We start from the raw sequence: 21,881 nt of genomic DNA, 5'->3' as shown, positions 1-21,881 counted from the left end.
ACGGTGTACAGCGTCAAGGGCAATGACGTGTCGCCTGTGTCCTTTTAAAAGTGCAACATTCATCTGACATCAGTAACGTCACGCTTAATATGAGGTCACAGCATCACGGAAGCATCAGGTTGTCCTCGATGGATTTGTATGTCCAGTATAAAAAAAAAAGGAGAGATCAACAGATTCATTAGAGGTATTAAAATGTATACAACATGGAGATCATCCTGCTTCCTCCAAGACCGTCATAGCGGACATCAGAGCGGAGACCGCGCTGCCCAAATAATAGGCCCTTTGCCACTACAGTATTCCCCCATTGAGGTGCCCTGGGATCATAAACATCAAGCTCTAATAATAGTAAAGTCAAGAAGTTCAAATGCCACAAATAATCTTCTATGACATGGCTCTGCTCACCCCACATGCTCACTTGTCCAAATGATACCTATGGATGCCGAGAGGAGCCTGATCCCCGGCAACCATCGGCGTTTAGATGGGGGCCAATTTTAGTCCGCCTTTACTCCGTAGATGCATCTCCACAAGAACGCGGATCATGACCGATGGGTTGTGTATGCCCAATGGCGCAGGGAATAAATCTTGACACTTTTCTTGTTGCCCCTTAGATGGACACTCCCCTTGTAGCCCTCAACATCCAAAAATAGGAAAAGGACATGTATACTCCGTAGTAAATGCTCATAGTTACGGCGCGCTTAGGACAGAAGACCCCTAAGTGGCAGCACATTCATCTTGGCATTCGAAAAAAAAGCGGACCTATGGGGCGGCAGACCGTAGTGACTGGAAAGAGAACGCTATATCCATGGCCCGTGGTTATCCACACAGTTCGTCTATTTCTCCACGCTTATTGGCGCTTAGGGGTCGGGTTAAGGTCGCTTTCGCCGCATCACCGGGAGATTTGCCTGGTTTGTTAATCGATCTGGAGAAATACGACTTCCATGTTGGGGGAGTTGACAATGGTGTGGTCCTAGCAAGGCCACTCCATTGTTGAAGTCACAATCACCCCCTGAAAGCATGGCTATACCTCCCAAAACACCCTATTTTTCTCTACCCTGTATAGTCTTCCAAGCTAATCTAGCCCTTGATTCGTACGATCTGTCACGTTCTCCCTTAATCCCTGCTCGGCTCGGAAACAGTCCACCCACACGCGATCTTTGCAAATCAGTAATCCACCACCTTCCCCTCATGATAGCTCCTCTTCTGCTGTTCAGTGCTAGGTCCATGGTCACCAGTGGGGGGTTCCCCTTGAAAGGATCTGTGCAAATGAGAGAAGCTGAGGACTGCCAGCACACCAATAACAATGGGCTCTCAGGATGAACCGTCTGTGAAGAGACGGGAGTCTCGATCGGGGACAAGAAAAGTCTCGACTCTGTCAGTGGAACAACTAGAGCGGAAGCGTGCCAACGATCGAGAGGCTCAGCGGTCCATTCGTCAACGCACCAAGGAGCATATAGAACAACTCGAAGCTCAGGTCGCCACGCTCCAGTCACAGATTGCCGAGATGCGGCCCCAAAACGAGCGGTTCGATGAAGTCATGCAACACAATGCCTTTCTGGAGAATGAAGTGATCCGGTTGAAGCATCAAGTTGCTTCTTTGACTGGCCGACCGGAATTTGCATCAAATAACGAACCGATGGTTCCATTTCAAAGTGGATGGTCTTTGGAACAAGCCTCGGATAGTGCATTGCCCAGCAGTCCAACAGCAGGGGCATTATTACCACCACACTTCACTGCAACATCCCACACCCAAAGACCCTCAGGTCTGTCAGCACCGCGTCGAGCATCTTCTCAGCATGATTGGCAGCAACCATACCTGTCCACAAGATCAACGTCGCTCGGCGCAACCTCTAATCCAGAATTTCCTAATCGTATGGAGCCATATCCCATAGATGGTCAAATACATCAAGGACAACAGATCGGCCCACCCCAGCAACAGTCCGGATCTTCTTTCTCCCAATTTACTTACACTAACCGATCGGTTTCCATGTCGGGTGCCAGTCCGATTCCTCAGCCAACGCCCACCCCGATCTACCAAGCCTCCACATCCCCATACTCGCAACCAATGCCTCAAGCGCAACAAGCGGATCCGACATACGAGTATCCATGGGCACCTTCATCATGAATAATGCATGTGCCAGGCAACCGGTACAATTTGAGGGCGCTGTATACCTGGTGGAAACACAATGGCTTGCGCATTCGGGCCGGAAGATGTAACCGTCGATCCACTCCAGCATGTGAGTTTCACTTTCACGGAGGGATCTCGATACGAGCATGCACACTGATTGATGCTATAGGCCTCACCGCAATACTTCTTCTCGGACTCGGAAGTCTTCGCGAAAAGCGTGAATCGGTAATTCCCTTTGCACAACCGTAATGAAGGAGATAACAGCCGTTCTGAATCACGCAACACGTCGGAGAATCTTCGGTCCCACCTCCGGAATATCTACACCATGCAAACTCACCACTCAAGGACAAGCTGCTTGGACTCCACGCCGGAAGATACTCGGGGGATTTGAATATACAAATATGGCCGGGCAAATGGGCATGACTGGCGCCATCATATTCGCTGCTCATTTACTATTCCAATATACACACTATGACATTTATGCATCTCAGCGGAGTGAATTTCAAGTGGTCACAGAAATGACCCATGATGGCTCTTCATATTCTGTCTGTCCCGAGAGGGAACGAGGAATACATACCCGAAAGAAGAAAAAAACAAATGATACGCCGCAGTGTGCATAAAATCAAACTATTTATAAAGCAAGCCATCTAGGTGGGCATTCATTACCCATCTCATTTAGTTCGTGTACTGCTTCTGGAGAAGCTTGGCAATTGTCTGCAACTGAATGTTGCTGGTACCCTCGTAGATAGCGCCAATCTTGCTATCACGGAACATCTTCTCAGCAATGCCCTCACGGACAAAGCCCATACCACCCATCCACTCAACAGCAGAGCTGGACACCCGGCCGGCGACCTGGGAGGCGTACAGCTTGGCCATGGCGGCGTCCTGGACGAAGTCCTGGCCGGCCTCCTTCTTACGGGCGGCATTGTAGACGAGAGCGCGGGCAGCGGCAATCTCCGTGTAGGCCTGCGCAATCTGGTGCTGCATGCCCTGGAAGTTTCCGATGAGGTCGCCGAATTGGCGACGGTCGTTCCAAACGTATCTTTAGTGGCGGTCAGCTGATCGGTCTCATATGCGCGTGTATATCGTATAGACAAACTCACCGTGCAGCGTTCTCCCATGCGCCAAGAGCCAGTCCGGTCATCTGAGCGGCGATACCGATACGGCCCTCGTTCAACACGCTGATGGCGTACTTGTATCCCTGTCCCTCCTCACCGAGGAGATTGCTCTTGGGGATGACGCAGTCGTCAAAGTTGAGCACACAAGTGCTGCTAGCGCGAATTCCAAGCTTCTTCTCCTTCTTGGCAATTGAGAAGCCGGGGGTATCCTTCTCAACAATGAAAGCAGTGATACCCTTGTAGCCCTTGCTGGGGTCAATGTTGGCAAATACGATGAAGATACCAGCCTCCATTGAGTTGGTGATCCACATCTTAGAGCCATTGATCTTATAACCATCGGCGGTCTTCTCGGCCTTACACTGGAGGGCAAAGGCATCGGAACCAGAGGCAGGCTCGGAGAGACAGAATGAGCCAACAGTGCCGGTAGTCAGCTTGGGCAGCCAGGTTCGCTGGGCTTGGGCATCACCGTACTTCAGGATTGCCGTGTTGACCAGGGTGTTGTGAACATCTACCATCACACTGACACTGGGGTCGACGCGTGCCAGCTCCTCGATCGCGACGATCGCCGCAGTGAAGTTCATCCCTGCGCCGCCGAACTCCTCTGGCACCTCAATGCCCATCAAGCCCTGCTCAAAGAGATGCTCCACGACCTTCTCATCCATGGTCTCGGCTTCGTCCATTTCCCGTACCTTCGGGCCGATTTGCTCTAGTGCGAACTTAGAGACGGAGTCGGCCATCAGGGATTCGGTCTCGGACAAAAGGGTGATCGGCGTCGGAGTCAACTCGGAGAGGTCAACCTCCCGCCGGCGGGGGTGGTTGAGAATGCATAAGCGCTAAAAATGGAGAGGAATTTGTTAGCAAACGAGTTTCTTAACATGTCCTGGATAAGACGGTACCTCTGTACGGGCCGGCCGACGAGTCGTTTGCCCGCCAAGCGGACTGAGGGGGTACGCGACAAAGGTCGCAATGCGCGGATAATAGAAGCCATTGTGAATAGGTGGGAAATAAGCTAGGCGATGAAGAGAAGAGAAGGGAGAGAGGCAAGGAAAAGGGTCATCACGAGTGAACCTCGGTTACCGGCGGCGTTGGGGAATCCGCGGGGAGTCCCCACATGTCTCCCGAGGTCTCTTACCTAGGTCCAACAGGGACGAAGGGAACATGTATGAACATATCTAACATCATATTTTGAATCTATTCACTTATCTATAACATTACTGAGGTGAATATCACCCTTTTTGAATATCCCTCCGTTCCCGGATTAGATCCTCGGCAGAGATATTACTGCCCCCTGACGACGGACCCTGACCCTCCACATCCTCGAAACGAGTCTCAATATCAGTTCGGACTATAACATCCTTCTGTCCATTGATAATATGCTCCTTACTCCCACTTTTGCCACCAGATGTGGTGAGCTCCATCCAGCCGGAGTCATCGTCGAATGATTTTCTACCCCCATATACATTGGACTGAAAATGTGAATGACTCGCCAAGTTAGACTTGTTCGTGCCATATGCTGCGCGCCCGCTCGAGTTGCGGTACTCGTAGGGAGTCGACGTTTTCTTTGAGGTGAAACCCAGTCGCTGCATCACCTTTTCCATCAGGGGTCGGATGGGTGGTACGCAGCCAACGATGATGACGATCCAAGCTTCTGTCGAGGCCCAGATGAGGAGGGAGGATTGAGCGTCTGTTGGAATTTTGATATTCAGCAAAAACATCCTGCTCCGAAAGGTGAAATAATGGATCGTCACTTACAGGTGATATCGGTTGTTTCGGTCAACGCCTTAAGCTCATATGTCTTGACAGCGGAACACACTGCCGCTCTGCATTCGAGGGAAAGATTAGCCCAGCCAAGCTGAAATATTCGGCGAAGTACGGAGTACTTACATCCAGCCCAATCCCATGAGGACAGACAATGCGACCTTGATTCGCAGCTTCATTTGGAGCTTCCAAAAGAGATGAATAGGATACGATGCCAGCAAGGCGTCGCTGAATGCGTTGAAGCCTGAATTGTTTTTTTTAGCAGCGGCTTAACTCTTGGATATGTCGATGCAATGTGCAGACTCACTAGCCTGGAAGAACGAATAGTTCTGATTCATTTTGCGCCCTGGATCGCATGTTCCTTCCACGCTATCATCCCACAATTTGTGCATTGGCTTGCATTGGCCCAGAATAGTCCCGAGTACGGCAATGTTAATTACCCCAATAAGAGTACCCAGGATAATCAAGAACCAAGGCTTCTTCTCGTGACGACCACGAATCTGGATAAGGAAGGCGAGAATCGCAAGCTTTCCCAGCATACTGGCAGCTATTGCGAGTAACTGGAATACCCATGACCAGTGCAGCGCTGTAACTATTTGCAAGTCCGACAGGTCATCCAAGTGATGGCCCATGCCAGCATCAATTGAAAACTGCAGGAACACTTGGGCAGTGGTCTCTGTTGCCTGTGAGAAGCACACTCATTGTTAGCATATGCCATAAAATCGAAACTTTTCATAACACTCACCACTGTCAAACCAGCGACAGCAAAGTCCCATCTAAACCGCCCCACGAATTTCCAGTTACTCAAGAACCGAAGACTGAAAAGGAATATACCAATGCATGTTTCTGTCCAAGACACTGCGAGGATGACCGCAGAATTGTTTCCGGCCATCTCGGGCCTTCAGAGAGGGAATGCCTCTGCACGTCTTACAGTGGGCAAAAGCAAGAGGAGGTGCAAAATGGCCCAGTCAGGACTGCATGCATGTGTTTGACATTACCAGCACCTTGTACCAGCCGCCCGGAAACCGGTAATAGTCGCTCCACGATCCCGTCAATGTCCTACGGGATGGACAGGGGTTAAATCATTGTATCGACGCTTGCCATTGGATTCCAAATCAGGCGCCCAGGACACCTCGCAGTTCGGAAGGATTACGAAGTACGCTAAAGGGGTCTGCGTCTACTTCGTATTGTCCGCTCACAATATATTAATTAGTCCATAACAAAGCGCTGGTATGAAATAACAAAGCTGGCATTTGGGTAATTATTCTCTAGCGGCTTCTCCAAATTAATTGTTCTAGCTAAGACGTAAGCTGCAAAAGAGTATCGCTGGTGATTGGCTTCCAGCATGTAGGAATTTTTTTGAATATCTTGAGGTCTGCGGTAGTGTGATGATTTGAGCAGGTGTATTCAATGGGAATGTGAATGGATTGGTCTTGTATTTTTGTCTCATATCAGTCTGGCCTAAGTGGTACCACAAGCGAGACAAAGCTGTATGAATTGCTCGAGTACACGCCGTACGGAGCAAAAAGGTTGCATAAGAGCCCAAGTGCCAAGGAACAGGGTGCATATAGGATGTGGATCTTTCTAAATGAAATTATATTACTCCGTTCTGTATCAGGATCCATTGAAACAAGAAAGCGACGATCGATTCACAAATCGTAAATCTATCGAGGTATAATGGGCACAACTCATGATTGGCCTTTTGAGCGCATAGACGCATTTTTCACTTGAACTGACGCTTTTATACACGTGCCGAGGTACCTTGGTAGTTCTAATTTTTCAAAGAAGTCACAGCTAAGGCTTAGCCTTGACGCTAGACACAAAACCGAAGACTATGCCGTTGTACTCCGGAGCCTGTGTATATTTTCCCCAGCGAAAAGGCCGGGATCGGCAAGGCCGCAGACGGGAATGAAAAGACCCTGTACCCATTTCATTAGAAGCCACAATATCGAGCTGAGGACCGAGTGGAGGATAAATTAAAATATCTGGAGGCGTCGGATCCCTAAGCTGTGTGCGTAAACTATGGTTGACTCTACTTGATTTCGCCAAAACTTCAATCGCTTGTGTAGAATTTGCATTATTTTATTCCTTGGAATCTGGAACTAAAAAGACCCGGGATCTGAGCACAAAGAATATATATTAAAGATCTAAATACGGAAATTTTGGTATAATCTCGCACATCCACTTGGGCTCTAGAATGCTCCACCCATGTGAACTAGATGATACCAGCGGCCCGGAGGAAATCCTTCTGGTGCAACCAAATTCGAATATCTTTGCCCTTGAGATAGAAGGGAATATAGACCAAGTAGACCACGACATTGATAGCCGCAACGGTCATAAAGACACTCAAAACACCATTGGAAGTGACATAGTCGTTGATAACCCACGTCCAGATCCACGCAATGCAACTTTTCAAAGCAGCAATGGTGACCATAATCTCGACGGAAAGCTATGAAACAATGAAACAATTAGCAAATGTGCCGCAAACGTGGTGTCGAATGTGACAAGAAAAATTCTCTACCTCTTTGTGACAATCCAGGGCGTAGTTCATTCCTAGCGTAGTTCCCATTTGACTTCCTACCGACAGAATACCGGCCCCCACCACAGGCATTGCCCAGTGCATTTGGTGCTCATAGGATAGTCCAAACCAAAGTGCACCAAAGAATGTGAAAAATGCAGCCAGTAGACAGGTTGGGAGTCGCATCTCGGGCTCACGAATGCCGTTATTGCGCTTGGTGAAGAAGTTGGCAATCCAGTCGCCTCCTGGGCCTGAGAAGAAGACGCCGAAAAGAGATCCAATGAAGGGAGACAGGAAGAATAGACCCTGGCCATTGGAATTGAATGTATATGGAGGAGGCGCGAAGAGCTGTGCCACCGATGCCCCGAGGATGACATTCCAGCTAAGGGCCATGCCGTAAACACAGCATGACCAGAGGACAGTGGGATAAGCCAGAAGGACGAACGGCCGTAGGAACACGTGGAGAAGATTCACATCTGGATCTCCGCTGTTCCAGAACTTGAGTTCTTGCACAAAGGTCTTTTTGGGGATTGGACTTGATTCCTGAACTAGCACTTGCGTTTTATCCTCATCGATCCTGGGGGGCTGGAAGGGATCAGGACGGGGTCCGTCGAACTTGGTCTCTGGCATGAAAAAGAACATAGAGATCAGGCTGGCACCAACAAACATGGTCACAATCCAAAAGGCCCAGTCCATTCCGAGTGCTTGCACGATGAATCCAGAAAACATAGGTCCCAATTCATTGCCTCCTAACACAGACAGGCCGTATATGGCGATAAGCTCTCCGCGGTTGTGTAAGAAAAACATATCAGTCACAGTTGATGGGACGATCGACTCAATGGGCGCCTGGAAAGCGCCCAGGAAAGCACGCCCAACCAGGAAGACGGTGTAGGTTTTGTTGGATGCAACGGCCAGCCAGATGCAGGCGATGGCCATGAGGAAGTTCGAGAAGAGGTAGATGGGACGGCGGCCATACTTGACGGCAAACGGCATCCAGACACAGTTCCATACACCCTGATTGATCAGGCAAGCTCCATTCGCATAGGTCAACTCCTGGAGGGGCTTATCGAAGGTTGCGGACAGTTGCATCATACCTGTACTAGTCAGAATGATTCTCTATAATCGAATATGATGAAAGATCAATACATACCAGCTGCCATGATAGGACCTGTAATAGCACCCATAAATGCAAACCAACAGCCATTGAAGAAAGTCAAGCTTTTCTTTGTAGTGGACCAATTCAGAGGATCATTTGGATCGTTAATCGAAGGTTGCGGGACCAATAACATGCGACCATCGCCTGTTTCGCGATGCTTCAGTTGGTGAAGCCGCTCGGACATGCTTCCATTGTCGCTCCCATCGAACAGTATCTCAGTTCCAGGTGCGGTATGGAACTCGACCTTCTTCTCGGGCTCGGGATGTGAGTTATCCGCCATATTGAAGGTGCCCAGGGGGGCCAAAAATTGAAGTAGAAGAATAAGAATGGGTGCCACGAAATGTGAACAGGGGGAAAAGGAAACACTTTGAACACTACGTTGCATCGAATGAGGCGGAAATACTCTTTTTAATACCCAACATATAGTGCATGGTGACCTTTTCCATATTAGTCTGGAATAATATCGAGTAGATAGTACGGAGTAGAGTACTCGGCATTAAATCCAGCCAAAACGGCTTTGATACATTCTTTTTGGCGTCATGCACCGCATCTCCGTATTTTCAAAGGCCAATCATAAGTCCAATATGACAACTAGCATTGCGCTATGCAGGGATGTATGTGGCTGTCGTAATAACGAGGTTAGTGCGTGTTAAAAAAAAACTAGTTAGCTCCTCTTCATCCCGCCCGAATACGCTATACTATATCCCAGTGGATTATGTGGCTTCCAAGCTGAAATAGTCAGAATTTTCATAATTTTGAATCCACGGAGGAATAGATGCAGCTGGAAGCCCCTCATATATTTCCCTTTTGTGATTGGTGATGAAGCATTGCATGTTCTGGCCGACTTCGGGACTTGCCTTACAGCTACTCCCGCCATACATGTATCCAGCTTAAGTCGTGCATTTCAAACGAAAAACATAATAATCTCCAAGCCCTTCTGGAAGAAACCAAACCGAATTTGATTGGACGAAGATGGCTCCGTCCCAGGATTTTGCATCTCACCAGACTAGCTCTAGCAGTTTACCAAGTTCGGTGCCAGTGCTCATTGTGGGCGGAGGTCCGACTGGTTTATTGCAGGCTCTCCTTCTCTCTCGACTCGGAGGTATAGATGTTTGTAGAGACATCGACGGGAACAATTTGTTGACATGAGATGTAGTTCAATCTTTGATCATCGAGCGTTATCCCGAGCGTTTGGCTGCCCCCAAAGCTCACGCGATCAATCCCCGCTCCTTGGAAATCCTGCGTCAATTTGACTTGGGAGAGAAGCGTGTGCGTCAGCTAGGCACTTCGCGAGATGACAGCTCCTCGGTCAACTTTCTCACCAATCTTTGCGAGGAAGCGATCGGCCAACTCCCGTATGAGCGCATGGATCCTGCGGTCTTGGATGACACGCCAGAGGTATTGTCTTTTATAGTGAGAAGCATGGCAATGGTACTGATCAATTGCAACAAATAGATGATTCACAATATACCCCAACCCGTCCTCGAGCAAGAATTGTCCAATTCTATTGCAAAGGATCCTAACATCACTTTGGTTAAGGGATTCAGCATTCATGCCGTGGAACAAGTAAGTATACGGCCCATTTTCGTCATTAATGAGGCAACATGGCTGACCGAGGATCAGACTGAAAATGAAGTCGTATCAACAATTGAGGAACGGTCAACTGGACAACTCCATCAAACAAAGTCCCGTCACCTCATAGCTTGTGATGGTCGTAGAAGCAAAGTCCGTGAGCTCCTGGGTATTGAGTCTGAGAGCGAAGACTCGGATCAGACAATGATGACCATTCATTTCAATGCCAATCTACGACCCGTCGTTGGAGACCGCGTCGGTATGCTGTACTGGATAATGGACCCTATAGCTGCGGGTTTTATTATTGGCTATGATCTCGATGGTATCCAGGTACACATCAGCCAGGTGGACGTTGAAGAGCACCCGGTGGAGTCGTGGACAGAAGATATGTGCAGGGCGAAGATCCGCGGTGCTATCGGTAAAGATGATGTTCCATTTGATATCCTGAGCTATCGTCCTTGGGTTTTCCGCCGCCAGGTCGCTTTCACGTTTCAGGAGAGGAACATTTTTCTGTGGGTTTTTGTATTCGCGTATTGACTGTATGGATTCCTCGCTGACAATTCCTTTCTTTTAGGGCCGGGGATGCTGCCCACTCATTCCCCCAACTGGTGGACTAGGCTTGAATTGTGGTCTTGCGGATGTTCACAACTTGGCCTATAAAATTGCCTTGGTTCACCGGGGGGTGGCAACGCCATCTATACTTTCGACGTACACTGCCGAACGACGAGGTGTTGCTGATTCATATTCCAAGCAGAGTGTTAAGAATGGCAAGGAGATATTTGCATTGTTGCAGAGTCTCAAGACCGCCGGTGTTGAAGATGTTGCACAAGCGCGAATGAACATGATGGCAGCATTGGTGGATCCAATCCAACGCAAACGGGTTGAGGCAGGCATTGAAGGACAAAGGGAGCATTTTGATAATGTAAGTGGTCTCGTCGTGAATTGCCGCTTTCCCAATAGAGACCGGTCTTTCTAACACACCAACTTTCACAGCTGGAGCTACATATTGGATATGTGTATGGGGCTACCAAGCCACCTCCCCATGCTTCCTATTATTCTCCCAAATTTGTGCCCGGGGCGCGCTTGCCTCATGCTTGGATCCGCTTCCGTGATCGGCTCTCCCAGGAGACAGAAGCAGTCAAACGCTCTGCACTGCCTAGAGAGCCGGTTGATGTGTCATATATCAAAGAGTTTGATGCAGATCAGGTTCGGGCTTGTCAGTGGAGTACCCTGGATCTCTGTGGCCCTGACTCTTGGACCTTGATTTTGGGGCAGGAGCAGCAAACTCCTCAGGTTACCCTTTTACAGAAGCACTGTAAGGTAATTGGAGTACCTCTTAATACCTGGTCTCTTGGAGTGGACTTTGAAATCGTCAGACAGGGTTGGTTTGCTGATGAATTGGCCCACGGTGGAGGTATTCTAGTTCGTCCTGATCAGCACGTCTTCACGAGAGTTGCATATGGAGAAGACATGATTGCAGAGGTGAACAAACATCTCGGGATTTAAGAGACATCGACTTTGTAGGAATATGATAGAGGCACAGCATCAATAAATATCAATAAATATCAATTTTTTTATTCATTTTCTTATTATTATGTCCACGGCAATTTTCAGACAAGATATTCATTATTTGAGCCGCTCACCGAGCAAAGAAAAAAAAAAGAAACGAAAGAAACAAAAGCAAGCATGAGCGTTAAGTTCAATAACCCCTTCTCGTTGGGAGGCTCGGGTGTGATACAACGCGTTCGGCTACAATTCCTTTGACGCCCCTTTGATGAAACATCGCTTTTCTCCACGCGGTACTTTGTACTTTGTACAAATCTATTGCTCTGCACCATATCCGGTAGAAATTAGATTCTGCATGACTTCCCTTCTATAGTTGACATCGGCATCGGATATATCAAAACCCAAGCAGTGCCTCGTCGACTTGATTAGTCTCAAAGTCAAACCGAATCAGATCCTCCTTATAAGGAATAAAGTATGTGCCGGTGACCCTAATTAGCAAGAATTGTCATTAGTCACTAGTTACTAGGGGATTGAGCTTTTAAGGGTGTTTGCTTACCTTGCGTGCTCACTACTAGCTTGATACTCAGCCAATGCTGCTTGATCCTCGTGGTAGCTCATTAGAGCGAAGTGAAATCCTTTGCTCTTCTCAATTGGGCTTGTGATCGAGGGACCTCCAACAACAAGCCTTTGGCTTTTAACACAGGGCAAAGATTTGAGTGTCTTGATTTGGGAAAGGAACTCCTGCTTTATTTCGTCTCCGATGTCCGCGCGGAATTTGAACAGAACTAGTATTGGTCAATTAAGCACTTTTTCCCCGGGAATGAGCCATACCAATGTGAACAAGAACCATGTTGAATATTAATTGTAAGAAATAAAATAAAATGGACGTTATAAACCGGTGTAGTTCTCTTTTAAAGAAGGTGACGGATGTCATCCGTTGCTTGGCGGAAGTTTCCCGCCTTCACCCAAATCCCGTTAATTTTGCTCTTCTTCCCTTGACATACTGAGAAGGTTCATTCTGAAAGACACTGTCCGCTCTGGGCTCCTTGTATTAATGAACCAGCAAGGTGAGCGCTGAACAAGGGACCCTGTCAGGCCTGTAATGGACTCTCCTCGACGATCTCGGAACCGCGCCGCCTGTCGGAGATGCCAGCGGCGGAAAATCCGCTGTGATGGAGATCTCCCCCCGCTGCACATCGTGCAGAAAGGCCAATGTAGCCTGTGTAAACGATGGCAAACAAGAGGTTAATCGAACGTATGTGTATTCGAGTCACATGGAACTTCTTCCCCCAATTCTCTACCATTTCCGATACTAACAGCTAATTAGGTACATTGCAAATCTACAAAAGCGAGTGCAGTGGTTAGAGTCCTTAGTAAAGGATCGAGATCCAACGGTCCGACTAGAGGATGGCCCGCAAGTACATCTATCGGATAGCTCACAACTCGAAGCTACGGGGGAAAGCACTCAAATCGAGTCTACTATCCCACAGGGCGACCCAATCTACCGGTCAATAACACCTCACCATGAGCATTCTGGGCCGGTGAACGCGCAAGCGTCTCGAGCACCTCCAAGACCGGCCCATGAAATTGGCCTCGTCTCTCTTTCTTCGGGAGAGCCGAGATACATTGGTCCTTCAAGCGGATATTTCCTAGCAAACCTCATATTTTCAAGCGCTGGCCGACGAACAGGGCCATTGGGAGACCATAGCAATGCGAACAAGCCAATGTCGCTTTCGTCCGAATTTTTCAACAGCCCAGCACCGCTCCCAAGCCGCAAAGAAGATGCGGAGGAGCTTACCTCGAAGTACTTTGCTTCAGTCCACCTCATATATCCGTTTCTACACCAACCTTCCCATATGACAAAGCTTAGGAGAATTTATCGTGATGAAGCATCTCCTAATTCAGCCGATGCATTTCACGTCTTCATGGTGCTTGCAATAGTAGCCTCAGATCTCTCCAGACGGTTTAGAATTCCGCTTCCGGCCGAGGGCTATTATACAGCAGCTACCCGGTACTTCGAACGTGCTTGTGCCGACGGGTCTTTGGAAGGACTCCAGAGTTTGCTCTTGCTAATGGTATATGGAATTCATAATCCGTCTTGCGATATCAATGTCTGGAGCCTGAACTACCAATGCTTGGGCTCACTGATTGACTTGGGTCTTCAGCGTGATGTTCGAGCATCATCGACATTCCCCATCTCGCTCTTGGAGCAGGAAATGCGCACTCGCATCTTCTGGGTTGTATACAGCTTTGATCGTACATTGGGCACGATGATGGGTCGGCCGATCGGGGTGAGAGATGAGGCGTGCGAGCTTCGGGTAAGTGCTTCTATGCGGCATGTTTTTCTAATAGAGCTTGGCTAATAGCACCTTCAGCTCCCTTCTGATGTCTCTGATGACGATCTTCTTGACTCAATTTGTGACGAGACCTCGAGAAATCGTACAACCTCTCACATGACATTCTCTATTCATCTCTTCAAGCTCGCCCGCATCAACTCTGAGATTAAGTATGTTATGCACAGCATCTGCAGAGACCCTCCCCAGTATGCCTACCCACCGGTACCCGACATCCTCTTGTGGCAGAAAAAGATGATCGAACGCCTTCAGACATGGCTTGCAGATATCCCCAGTGGAGGCGAAAGCGATGCTATCATGAAGATATGCGAAACCAAGTATCACGAAATGATGATCTTGGTGCTTAGACCTAGTCCCGGAATTCCCGAACCATCGGAAGAGATGCTTGCGCGATGCTTTCAGCATGCTGTAGACCTCCTCCGCGGGTTTGGAGAGCTTTACAGGCAGGAAGCTCTCTTATACAGCCGACTAATCGTTCACTCCGTCTTTTTGAGCACGCTGATAATGCTACATTGCTTGTGGAGACTGCCCCATATCGCATCCGAGGTTCAGATTGATGAGGTCGTTGCTGACACGAGTATCAGTTTGAATATACTAAGCAGTATTGGGGAATACTGGGTCGAAGCTAAGCGCGCAAGGGATTCCATCCACGAGTTATCCGGTGTAACTGTTCAGAGACTGATCCGGATGCGAAGCTTAGAAGCTCCTTCAAGCTCGACCAGGCCAGGCAAAAATCAAGCAACTTCCAGCACAGCAAGGGCACAGAGGCTGCAGACTGCCAACGAGGGACTGGAGCTGCCTTCTGCACTTCATGCTGACTGTGGCGTTGAAAACTTGCCGCCGAACTCCTTTATGGATGATTACGATTCAACCGTTGATTCTATGAGTTGGCTGCATGATTCCATGCCCGGGGGCTTTATGGACTTTGGCGGAGCCCCGGACTTCGACACTCTCATGTGGGAGGTCTTTAATGCTAACTGAGGAGGAAAGAAGATTGAAATATAAGGATTCGGATACATTACATATTCCAGAGATTCTCATCAATCAATTCGATTCAATGCCTATGGTTGGCTAGCTATGGAGGACATGCTCAAGTCAAACATCTCATATCTCATTCAGCTCGAAAAGTGACACTGACATTACTTTCGACATCAATATCCTGAGGCGTCAGGTCCAGCGGCAGAGAGTCCTCCCCAGGCTGGTTACCATAACTAGCAGCCATCATGTGTCTTTGAGCTCTGTAGGGACTTCCCCCATTGTCGGCGATTTCCGCCACTGCAACTTCGCGTCCAATCACTTCGGAATAGTCTTCAGCTTGCTGAATCGCATCGCGCAGAGCCAATTTGCGCGCATCCGAAGCCAATCGTCTCCCAGTTTCGTCAGTGAGAGTCCAATTCAGACCGTCGATCTCGACCTTGGGATAGACCAGCAATTCTTCGATCGCGTGATTCAACTTGGCGAAGTCACGGAAGACGGCTTTGAAGGATATACTGGCATGGTGTGGGTTTGACACGGGCTGGTCATGTCTATCTGTTGACTTGGTCCAGGTTCTGATACTTGTAGATGAGAAATTTACCAGAGGGGACTCGGAATCATTGGCCAAGGAGTCGAAGGTTGATTTGATCCAATTTTGTAGGTTGATAGATGATGTTGCCACTTCTTTGGCGACTTTTTCTTGCTCGGGGCCGGTTCCCTTCACCGAGAAGCTCAGAGTGCCACGTTCTGGGACATGGGTTATGGATGATTTACCCGTGACAATGATCTGTAGGGGAGCCATGATCAAGAGGGACGAAGGTGAGAAGATATTTCACAGTCCACCGCATATGGAGTATTTATAGGCCAAGTCACCTGAAGACTACCTAATGCCAAGGCCACACAGCCCCATTGTTCTTCATCTTGCAATATTTCAACCTCGCAGACATACTCGCTTTCTTGATGGCATCTCAACTGCCATTCGGCAAAAATGTATTTATTGACAGTCTGCCAGATCTCGTTCATGTCCTTCCAGCTTCTGTCCGAGTGGATCATAAACGCATCAACCCCATGGCAGAGATCCAAATATTCTTGAAAAAGGATTTGATGGTCAATAAACTGAACCACATCAACCAATACCTGTGGCTAGCTGGCCAACCGATGCCGCCCAAACCCCTGAATTATCAGCTTGCAATCTCGCGTGAAATTGTCGTGGACGAGAGAATTGACATGCATATGGTCTGGGAGCACCCTCAACGTATCCATCTGAAGCCACTCCCACGGTATCTCTTTGATCCTCAATTTTGGGAGTCACATCTTGTTTGTAAGGGACGCTGTTGTGACTCCACGCCAGGCAACCTGGTGATCCAAGAGCAAGCGTGTTCGCGAGACCTAAACAAATGCGCTCTCGGTCTGCTATCTTCATACATGGCTCTTGTGCAGTTTGAAAGTGATTTCCTAATTGCACAAAATTACCATCTGTTGCCAGATACTATCACCTGGGAGATGTGGCTCAAGCTCAATCAGCAGTTATTGAGGAACGATGCGACCAGCCCCGCGAACATCAACTCGCGGTATTTGTTTGGAGAGCTGAGACTGTCGCGATTGAACAAAATTTATGCAATTCGCTATGCTAGCGTCTTAAGCGGCTATCAGTTTACTTACCAAACATATGGTGAGCTGTTTTACGACTATCTTACTCCGCTGACCGCCGCGACCGTCTACGTTGCCCTGGTATTGACGGCGATGCAGGTCGGACTGGCGACCGATCGTTTAGCCTTCAATCCACCATTCCAGGATGCTTCGTATGGATTTACAGTATTTGCGATCCTCGGACCTTTGATCGGGATTCTGTTGGTCGGGATTATTGGTGGCTTTGCCTTTACTAATAATCTGATAGTTTCATGGAAATTCAAGCGGCAACAATTTGCCCTGTATGGACTGTCGCAGAAGCGGAACCAGCTACCTTGATTTCGACACAATACAGCCACAACACTCATCTACAGGGAGATCAATGATCTAGAAATCGTGGGTCTACTAAGGATGTGTATCGCATATCATGATAATCTACACAAATAGAGAACTATGAGTCAAATATCATTTATTAAGGCTGTCATGTGTGATGAAAACTCAAGAACAAAAATACCACCCTCTTTACATACATCATAGTACATAGCTTTTGTCTCTTGAAAGACACGACCTGATCAATAGCATCGGAACAAAATCACTCTTTCTCGCGAGGCCGGTAGACTACTCGATCAGCAAGCAAGCGAGGCGTGTTGATGTCATGGCTAGGCAGGACAACAACATCAGTCTCCTTGGCAAATTGCTTGATAGTCTTCAAAGTTTGGTAAGCACGCATAGGGTCATCGTTGATCCCATCGGGCTGTTCCTTGTCCAAGAGGTCCAGGCCATATGTTGAATCTCCAGGGAGGAAGTATGTAACTTGATCCTGCCCATCTTCTCCTTCTCCATAAATCACCAGACTGATATGTCCGGGAACATGTCCCGATGTATCGACGATGACGATTTTGCCATCTTCCGTCACAGGATATGACTGTTTCCAAGGTCCAAGTGGTCTGTCCTGTAGGTCCACTATCTTTGGTGAGAACTCCTTTGGCCAGTGATTTGGTGTTGCTCCTTCCATGCTTGCAAAGAGAGGATGCTCCCCAAAAGCATTCCAGTGCTCACGGCTGACATAGATTGGTAGATCCGGTGCTTCTGCAACCAAATCCTCTAATCCACCGGCGTGGTCATTGTGAAGATGACTCAGAATCACGGCTTTCAGGTCTGTTGCCTTGATTCCGAGCTTGTGAAGTTGTTCCAGGACTCCATCTTGCCGTTCAATGGTAAATTCACTGAGGATGCCATTGAATAGAGCGAGTCGTGGGAAATATCCGGCGTCGTTGCAGCATGGAGATTGCCCTGTGTCCATGAGGAAGAGACCTTCAGGGTGACGAATTAAGAATACCCCAACTGGCAAAGGCTCGGTCCATGTCCTGTCAAAGAGTGATCGGAGACGTCGAAAGATCGCAAACTTGCTCACTGGTTGGGAGCGCATTGAGGGTCTAATGCGCACCGTTCCCGTTGTGAGAAATGTCAACTGGACACCTCCACCGGTGTTGAAATTGGATGCCATGATATGATTGTACGTGATAATAAGTGTGCAAGAATAACTGTTGGAGAAAATATGTTCACAGTTCGACAAGAAAGTACTAAAATAAATGAACCTATACTAGATAGCCGAAACTCGGCAAACTGATGTTTAACCGCCAACTTTGCCGAGACTCCAAAGATCGAGTTCATCCGTCGGGGGAATTGATTGGCCGTATTTTAATTCGACCATGCGGTCACTTGTCGCGGTATTTTGTATGGCTAAGCTCTATGAAAAGATTCCTTACAGAGAGCAAACGTGTTATTTGCTACTTACACATGGCTTTCTTTATATGATCGCATCGCTCCCACAGGTATACCAACCACAGTCGGAGGCGAAAACGAGATCCCGCAAAGATGAGATCGACATCTTACGCTCCATCATGCGAGATATGCGAGGCAAATACGGCGGGGCTACAATGGTCCTGACTAAAATCGAGCCGCTGGAAAACGAGGACGAAGCTTCAACAGATCAATATCTTTTAAAGAGACGTTATTGGGCTATCTCGTAATGGTATCCTGCAGGATGCGAGTGAATGTCTAGAGTGACTGTTCCCATTTTCGTCCACTGCATATCCTCACATGGATCTTATCAAGCGAAGTGGATAGGTACAACAAGACTTCATGTCTCAGGACGTTATCGCGATGGAAGATGAGTGGACGAGGTGGCTGGTCTCAGAAGCTCATAGCTATGTGGACTTGTTTTGGATGTGCACTCATACGTATGGGATTATTGAATCAAATATTCAAGTCATTGTACAATTCAAACAGATGTCATGGCCCACTGGTTTCATACAGTAGCATTGAGCTTCATAGTCTGTAACCTACTTTCTCCAACCACTCAGCAATCTCCTTCGCGGTAGTCTTGAAGAGTCTTCATGGACTTCCTCTCAAGAAGGCTTCCATTTGTTTCTGGGTCTAGTTTGTTTCTGAGTCCAAACAACCTTCTCCTCTCTTTGCTCCCCAGCATCGTATTTTCTTGAGATGTCAGAAGCTCATGGGACCGTCAAATAAGAAGAAAGACCAGTCAATCGGCCAATCATTGCTATCTGTAGGCAAAGTAAGAAGCGCGTCCGGCGGTTGATTTTCGCTAGCCTCCGCTGTTCTTAGAAGATTGAGCATAGGGCAAAAGTTCGAGGGAAATGGGAAGAGCTGAGCCAGCTGCATTTGCCCAGGAACCGGAAGAGCACCCCACGTATTATCAGCTTGAGCGGGAAAGGCATCTGTGCGCATATTATTCAGACTCTTGATTTTGTCGAGTACAAAAGCAGCCGAGGTATGCTTCTCACTCATAGTTTCCAGCACCTGTTTGCTGATTCTGAGCTCCTCGTCTCGATTTGGGTTCAATGTCTCGCTGTCGCTAAAAGCTCGTGGGATTCCAGCGATAAGGTTAGCCCAAGAATGGATTGGTAGCAAGTATCGAACATCCTCGTGGTAGAGAATCTCCTCATATAGCCGAGAAATACAGGATGAAGCAGTCATTGAGGCGTATTTGAATGACGACGGGTTGTGCTGGCGGCCAAGGAAGCACGTCAAGATAACAGTCACCAGGTAAAATATGTGGAGTTCAACAACAGGGCGGCTATATGGTTGTCTAGACCCTGTGTTGAACAGTTGCATCTCGGGAGGCCACACTTGTCTCTGCAGTCCCAGTGTCTCTAGAAGTGAATTCACTTCCTCTGAGGAGGTTTTATCAACTCGAGCCAGATCCAGAACCTGCCTAAGGCCTGTACAGAGATATGCCAACTGACAAAAAACGCTTGATCCGAGATCAGGATCTTTGAAGTCACTGGGAACTGGCAGTGGTACAGACGTTTTCAAGGGGAACATTCCAGGGCGCCCACAGCAGGCCGTCTGCATAGTATCGTTGATAAAGAGATACCACCACATTCTGCGTGCTCTCTCCGGATGCTCCAATCGGCTATATGCCTCTTTTTCATGCAAATGTAACTGGATCGCAAGTCGGATCGCCATACCAGTCCATTGCCACGGGTTATCTAGCACTACCGCGTCCGGGGAATATGGAAGCCAAGTGCTGAGAATGCAGAGTGCGCTGAGCATATTCAGTGGAGCTGGATCGTGGTGCAAAAAGAGTAATGTTTTAACCCGGCCATAAATGGCAAATGTGGTCCACTCGGCTGGGCCTGCTGTTTGACGCATGGTACTTCCCGCAAAATACAGGCACTGCTGCAGCAACGTAGAGGCTTGTATCTCAGATTGACCGCGATCTAAAACTGGGACGAAGTAGAAAAGTTCACGGAAATAGAAATCCGTAAGGGCTTGGGCGACGACGGGAGGCGGAAGGCGACAAGCTTCTAGAACGAGCTGACTTCCATCGATGGAATTCGGCTGTTGTGAACCAATGGAGTCTCCAGGCCCCCAACAGGTTATATCCCGATGACCAAGAGGACTCGAGTGAGAGGGTGTGGCTTCCTGTACTCTATTTTCCTGTGTCGCTGGGACTGCTCCACTTGGCGACAGGAGACTTGTATCTGATGAATGAAGTGAAGAGCGGAGGGCTTTTCTTTGCTTCCGGGGTCCAATATGAGGCCTAAGATGTCAGTGTATAGGCTTCTAGGAACCTACGGTATGATATAGTCTTACTGACACATGTGGCCTCCATGCTCGCAACGGCTGCAAGCGCCACTTGGTCGACCTTCTAGGTCACAACGGATCTTCATCGCTATTAGTCTTTATATAAGACAGTCATAATATTGATCATACCTTACGACTGTGGCATCTGGTGCACACTGCACGCGCCCTGCGTTGCATAGTTGACGATTTTGATATTCCAACGGCAAAGGTTTCAAGGGGTGTTTGCCGAATACACGGCAATTGCCGCCCACAGCCGAATATGATGTCATACGCCATTCAAGTCTGGGCAGAACAACGAACATTTTTCTATTCAGAGAGGTATGATCCATATACGGAGTACGCGAATCTACAACTCGATCACTCACAGCTACGGCCCGTATTGTCTTTTTTTCAGCACAATGAAGAGCACAAAGTCCTTGATTGTTTCAAGACTGACTCCTCCCTTGACAAAAGATTGAGCAACACACTCGTCAACCTTTACTCCTGTCGTGGCACTGTCAAGGTCAAGTACCCGTTGCACTACCGGTGCAAGATTCCAATAATCCTTGCGTGTGCTGAGGGCAAGCGTGACTTTCTTGCCAATTGGTTCATTTTGAGAAATGCAAAATCACTGAAGTTGAAAGTCTCATAGCCGGCGACCACGAGTTCGACAAATACATTGGCCATTCCGGTTAGGTTAGTCCTTGTGTCAAGCAATTTGCCTCGCACGATATGATCGAATTGTGGAAGCGACATATCAACAAATCTGTCATTGCCAGGGCAGCATAGTATATTTCGCAGAAAGCGATAGCCATGAGGATATCAGCTCAAAATGTCGCTCGGTGCTCGGCTTTCGGCATACTGCACTGAACCGATACAGATCCGCCAATCTGATAACAGTAAATGATCTATATCTAGGTACTCAGAAAATTAATCTACATGTCAAACGATAGATCAACTCAATGTAATCGGAACACTCCGAAATGGAACTACACACATACTCCGTATACTCCGTACTCGCTCCATATGTGCGGCCCCGCCCCGTCTTTCGCAACACATCCGTCTATAAAAGAAC

General features: G+C 48.2%; 12 protein-coding genes across 12 annotated transcripts; 5 read left to right on the top strand and 7 right to left on the bottom strand.

The window, feature by feature from the left end:
- Window positions 1-1,300: 1,300 nt before the first annotated feature.
- On the top strand, window positions 1,301-2,122 carry N7500_004438 (bZIP transcription factor bZIP-1; the record flags this gene model as incomplete). Its single annotated transcript, XM_056675584.1, has 1 exon — window positions 1,301-2,122. The coding sequence occupies one exon, from the start codon at window positions 1,301-1,303 to the stop codon at window positions 2,120-2,122; it is 822 nt and encodes a 273-aa protein (XP_056530584.1).
- Window positions 2,123-2,800: 678 nt separating this feature from the next.
- Window positions 2,801-4,231, bottom strand: N7500_004437 (acyl-CoA dehydrogenase; the record flags this gene model as incomplete). The annotated part of the gene is made up of 3 exons (XM_056675583.1): window positions 2,801-3,167; window positions 3,229-4,076; window positions 4,184-4,231. The coding sequence occupies 3 exons, from the start codon at window positions 4,229-4,231 to the stop codon at window positions 2,801-2,803; spliced, it is 1,263 nt and encodes a 420-aa protein (XP_056530583.1).
- A 238-nt stretch (window positions 4,232-4,469) lies between these two features.
- Window positions 4,470-5,893, bottom strand: N7500_004436 (uncharacterized protein; the record flags this gene model as incomplete). The annotated part of the gene is made up of 5 exons (XM_056675582.1): window positions 4,470-4,927; window positions 4,996-5,063; window positions 5,128-5,245; window positions 5,309-5,684; window positions 5,747-5,893. The coding sequence occupies 5 exons, from the start codon at window positions 5,891-5,893 to the stop codon at window positions 4,470-4,472; spliced, it is 1,167 nt and encodes a 388-aa protein (XP_056530582.1).
- Window positions 5,894-7,216: 1,323 nt separating this feature from the next.
- Window positions 7,217-8,955, bottom strand: N7500_004435 (Major facilitator superfamily domain general substrate transporter; the record flags this gene model as incomplete). Its single annotated transcript, XM_056675581.1, has 3 exons — window positions 7,217-7,450; window positions 7,523-8,613; window positions 8,670-8,955. The coding sequence occupies 3 exons, from the start codon at window positions 8,953-8,955 to the stop codon at window positions 7,217-7,219; spliced, it is 1,611 nt and encodes a 536-aa protein (XP_056530581.1).
- A 692-nt stretch (window positions 8,956-9,647) lies between these two features.
- Window positions 9,648-11,753, top strand: N7500_004434 (Monooxygenase FAD-binding; the record flags this gene model as incomplete). The annotated part of the gene is made up of 6 exons (XM_056675580.1): window positions 9,648-9,777; window positions 9,832-10,073; window positions 10,131-10,241; window positions 10,299-10,769; window positions 10,822-11,169; window positions 11,241-11,753. The coding sequence occupies 6 exons, from the start codon at window positions 9,648-9,650 to the stop codon at window positions 11,751-11,753; spliced, it is 1,815 nt and encodes a 604-aa protein (XP_056530580.1).
- Window positions 11,754-12,147: 394 nt separating this feature from the next.
- N7500_004433 (Dabb family protein) lies at window positions 12,148-12,603 on the bottom strand (the record flags this gene model as incomplete). The annotated part of the gene is made up of 3 exons (XM_056675579.1): window positions 12,148-12,241; window positions 12,310-12,538; window positions 12,585-12,603. 3 exons carry the CDS (start codon window positions 12,601-12,603, stop codon window positions 12,148-12,150), a joined length of 342 nt encoding a protein of 113 aa, XP_056530579.1.
- Window positions 12,604-12,925: 322 nt separating this feature from the next.
- Window positions 12,926-15,088, top strand: N7500_004432 (Zn(II)2Cys6 transcription factor; the record flags this gene model as incomplete). The annotated part of the gene is made up of 3 exons (XM_056675578.1): window positions 12,926-13,008; window positions 13,081-14,071; window positions 14,129-15,088. 3 exons carry the CDS (start codon window positions 12,926-12,928, stop codon window positions 15,086-15,088), a joined length of 2,034 nt encoding a protein of 677 aa, XP_056530578.1.
- Window positions 15,089-15,218: 130 nt separating this feature from the next.
- On the bottom strand, window positions 15,219-15,884 carry N7500_004431 (SIMPL domain-containing protein; the record flags this gene model as incomplete). Its single annotated transcript, XM_056675577.1, has 1 exon — window positions 15,219-15,884. The coding sequence occupies one exon, from the start codon at window positions 15,882-15,884 to the stop codon at window positions 15,219-15,221; it is 666 nt and encodes a 221-aa protein (XP_056530577.1).
- A 158-nt stretch (window positions 15,885-16,042) lies between these two features.
- N7500_004430 (uncharacterized protein) lies at window positions 16,043-17,050 on the top strand (the record flags this gene model as incomplete). The annotated part of the gene is made up of 1 exon (XM_056675576.1): window positions 16,043-17,050. The coding sequence occupies one exon, from the start codon at window positions 16,043-16,045 to the stop codon at window positions 17,048-17,050; it is 1,008 nt and encodes a 335-aa protein (XP_056530576.1).
- Window positions 17,051-17,303: 253 nt separating this feature from the next.
- On the bottom strand, window positions 17,304-18,218 carry N7500_004429 (N-acyl homoserine lactonase family protein; the record flags this gene model as incomplete). Its single annotated transcript, XM_056675575.1, has 1 exon — window positions 17,304-18,218. The coding sequence occupies one exon, from the start codon at window positions 18,216-18,218 to the stop codon at window positions 17,304-17,306; it is 915 nt and encodes a 304-aa protein (XP_056530575.1).
- Window positions 18,219-18,423: 205 nt separating this feature from the next.
- On the top strand, window positions 18,424-18,744 carry N7500_004428 (uncharacterized protein; the record flags this gene model as incomplete). Its single annotated transcript, XM_056675574.1, has 2 exons — window positions 18,424-18,441; window positions 18,547-18,744. The coding sequence occupies 2 exons, from the start codon at window positions 18,424-18,426 to the stop codon at window positions 18,742-18,744; spliced, it is 216 nt and encodes a 71-aa protein (XP_056530574.1).
- A 475-nt stretch (window positions 18,745-19,219) lies between these two features.
- Window positions 19,220-21,129, bottom strand: N7500_004427 (fungal specific transcription factor domain-containing protein; the record flags this gene model as incomplete). The annotated part of the gene is made up of 3 exons (XM_056675573.1): window positions 19,220-20,783; window positions 20,837-20,907; window positions 20,962-21,129. 3 exons carry the CDS (start codon window positions 21,127-21,129, stop codon window positions 19,220-19,222), a joined length of 1,803 nt encoding a protein of 600 aa, XP_056530573.1.
- Window positions 21,130-21,881: the final 752 nt, after the last annotated feature.

Source organism: Penicillium coprophilum, assembly GCF_028826855.1.
Source record: "Penicillium coprophilum strain IBT 35676 chromosome Unknown utg000004l_segment0_segment0, whole genome shotgun sequence".
In the NCBI taxonomy this organism is placed as follows: domain Eukaryota; kingdom Fungi; phylum Ascomycota; class Eurotiomycetes; order Eurotiales; family Aspergillaceae; genus Penicillium; species Penicillium coprophilum.
Note: the sequence above shows the minus strand (reverse complement) of the source record. Positions and strands in the feature narration are given on the sequence as shown.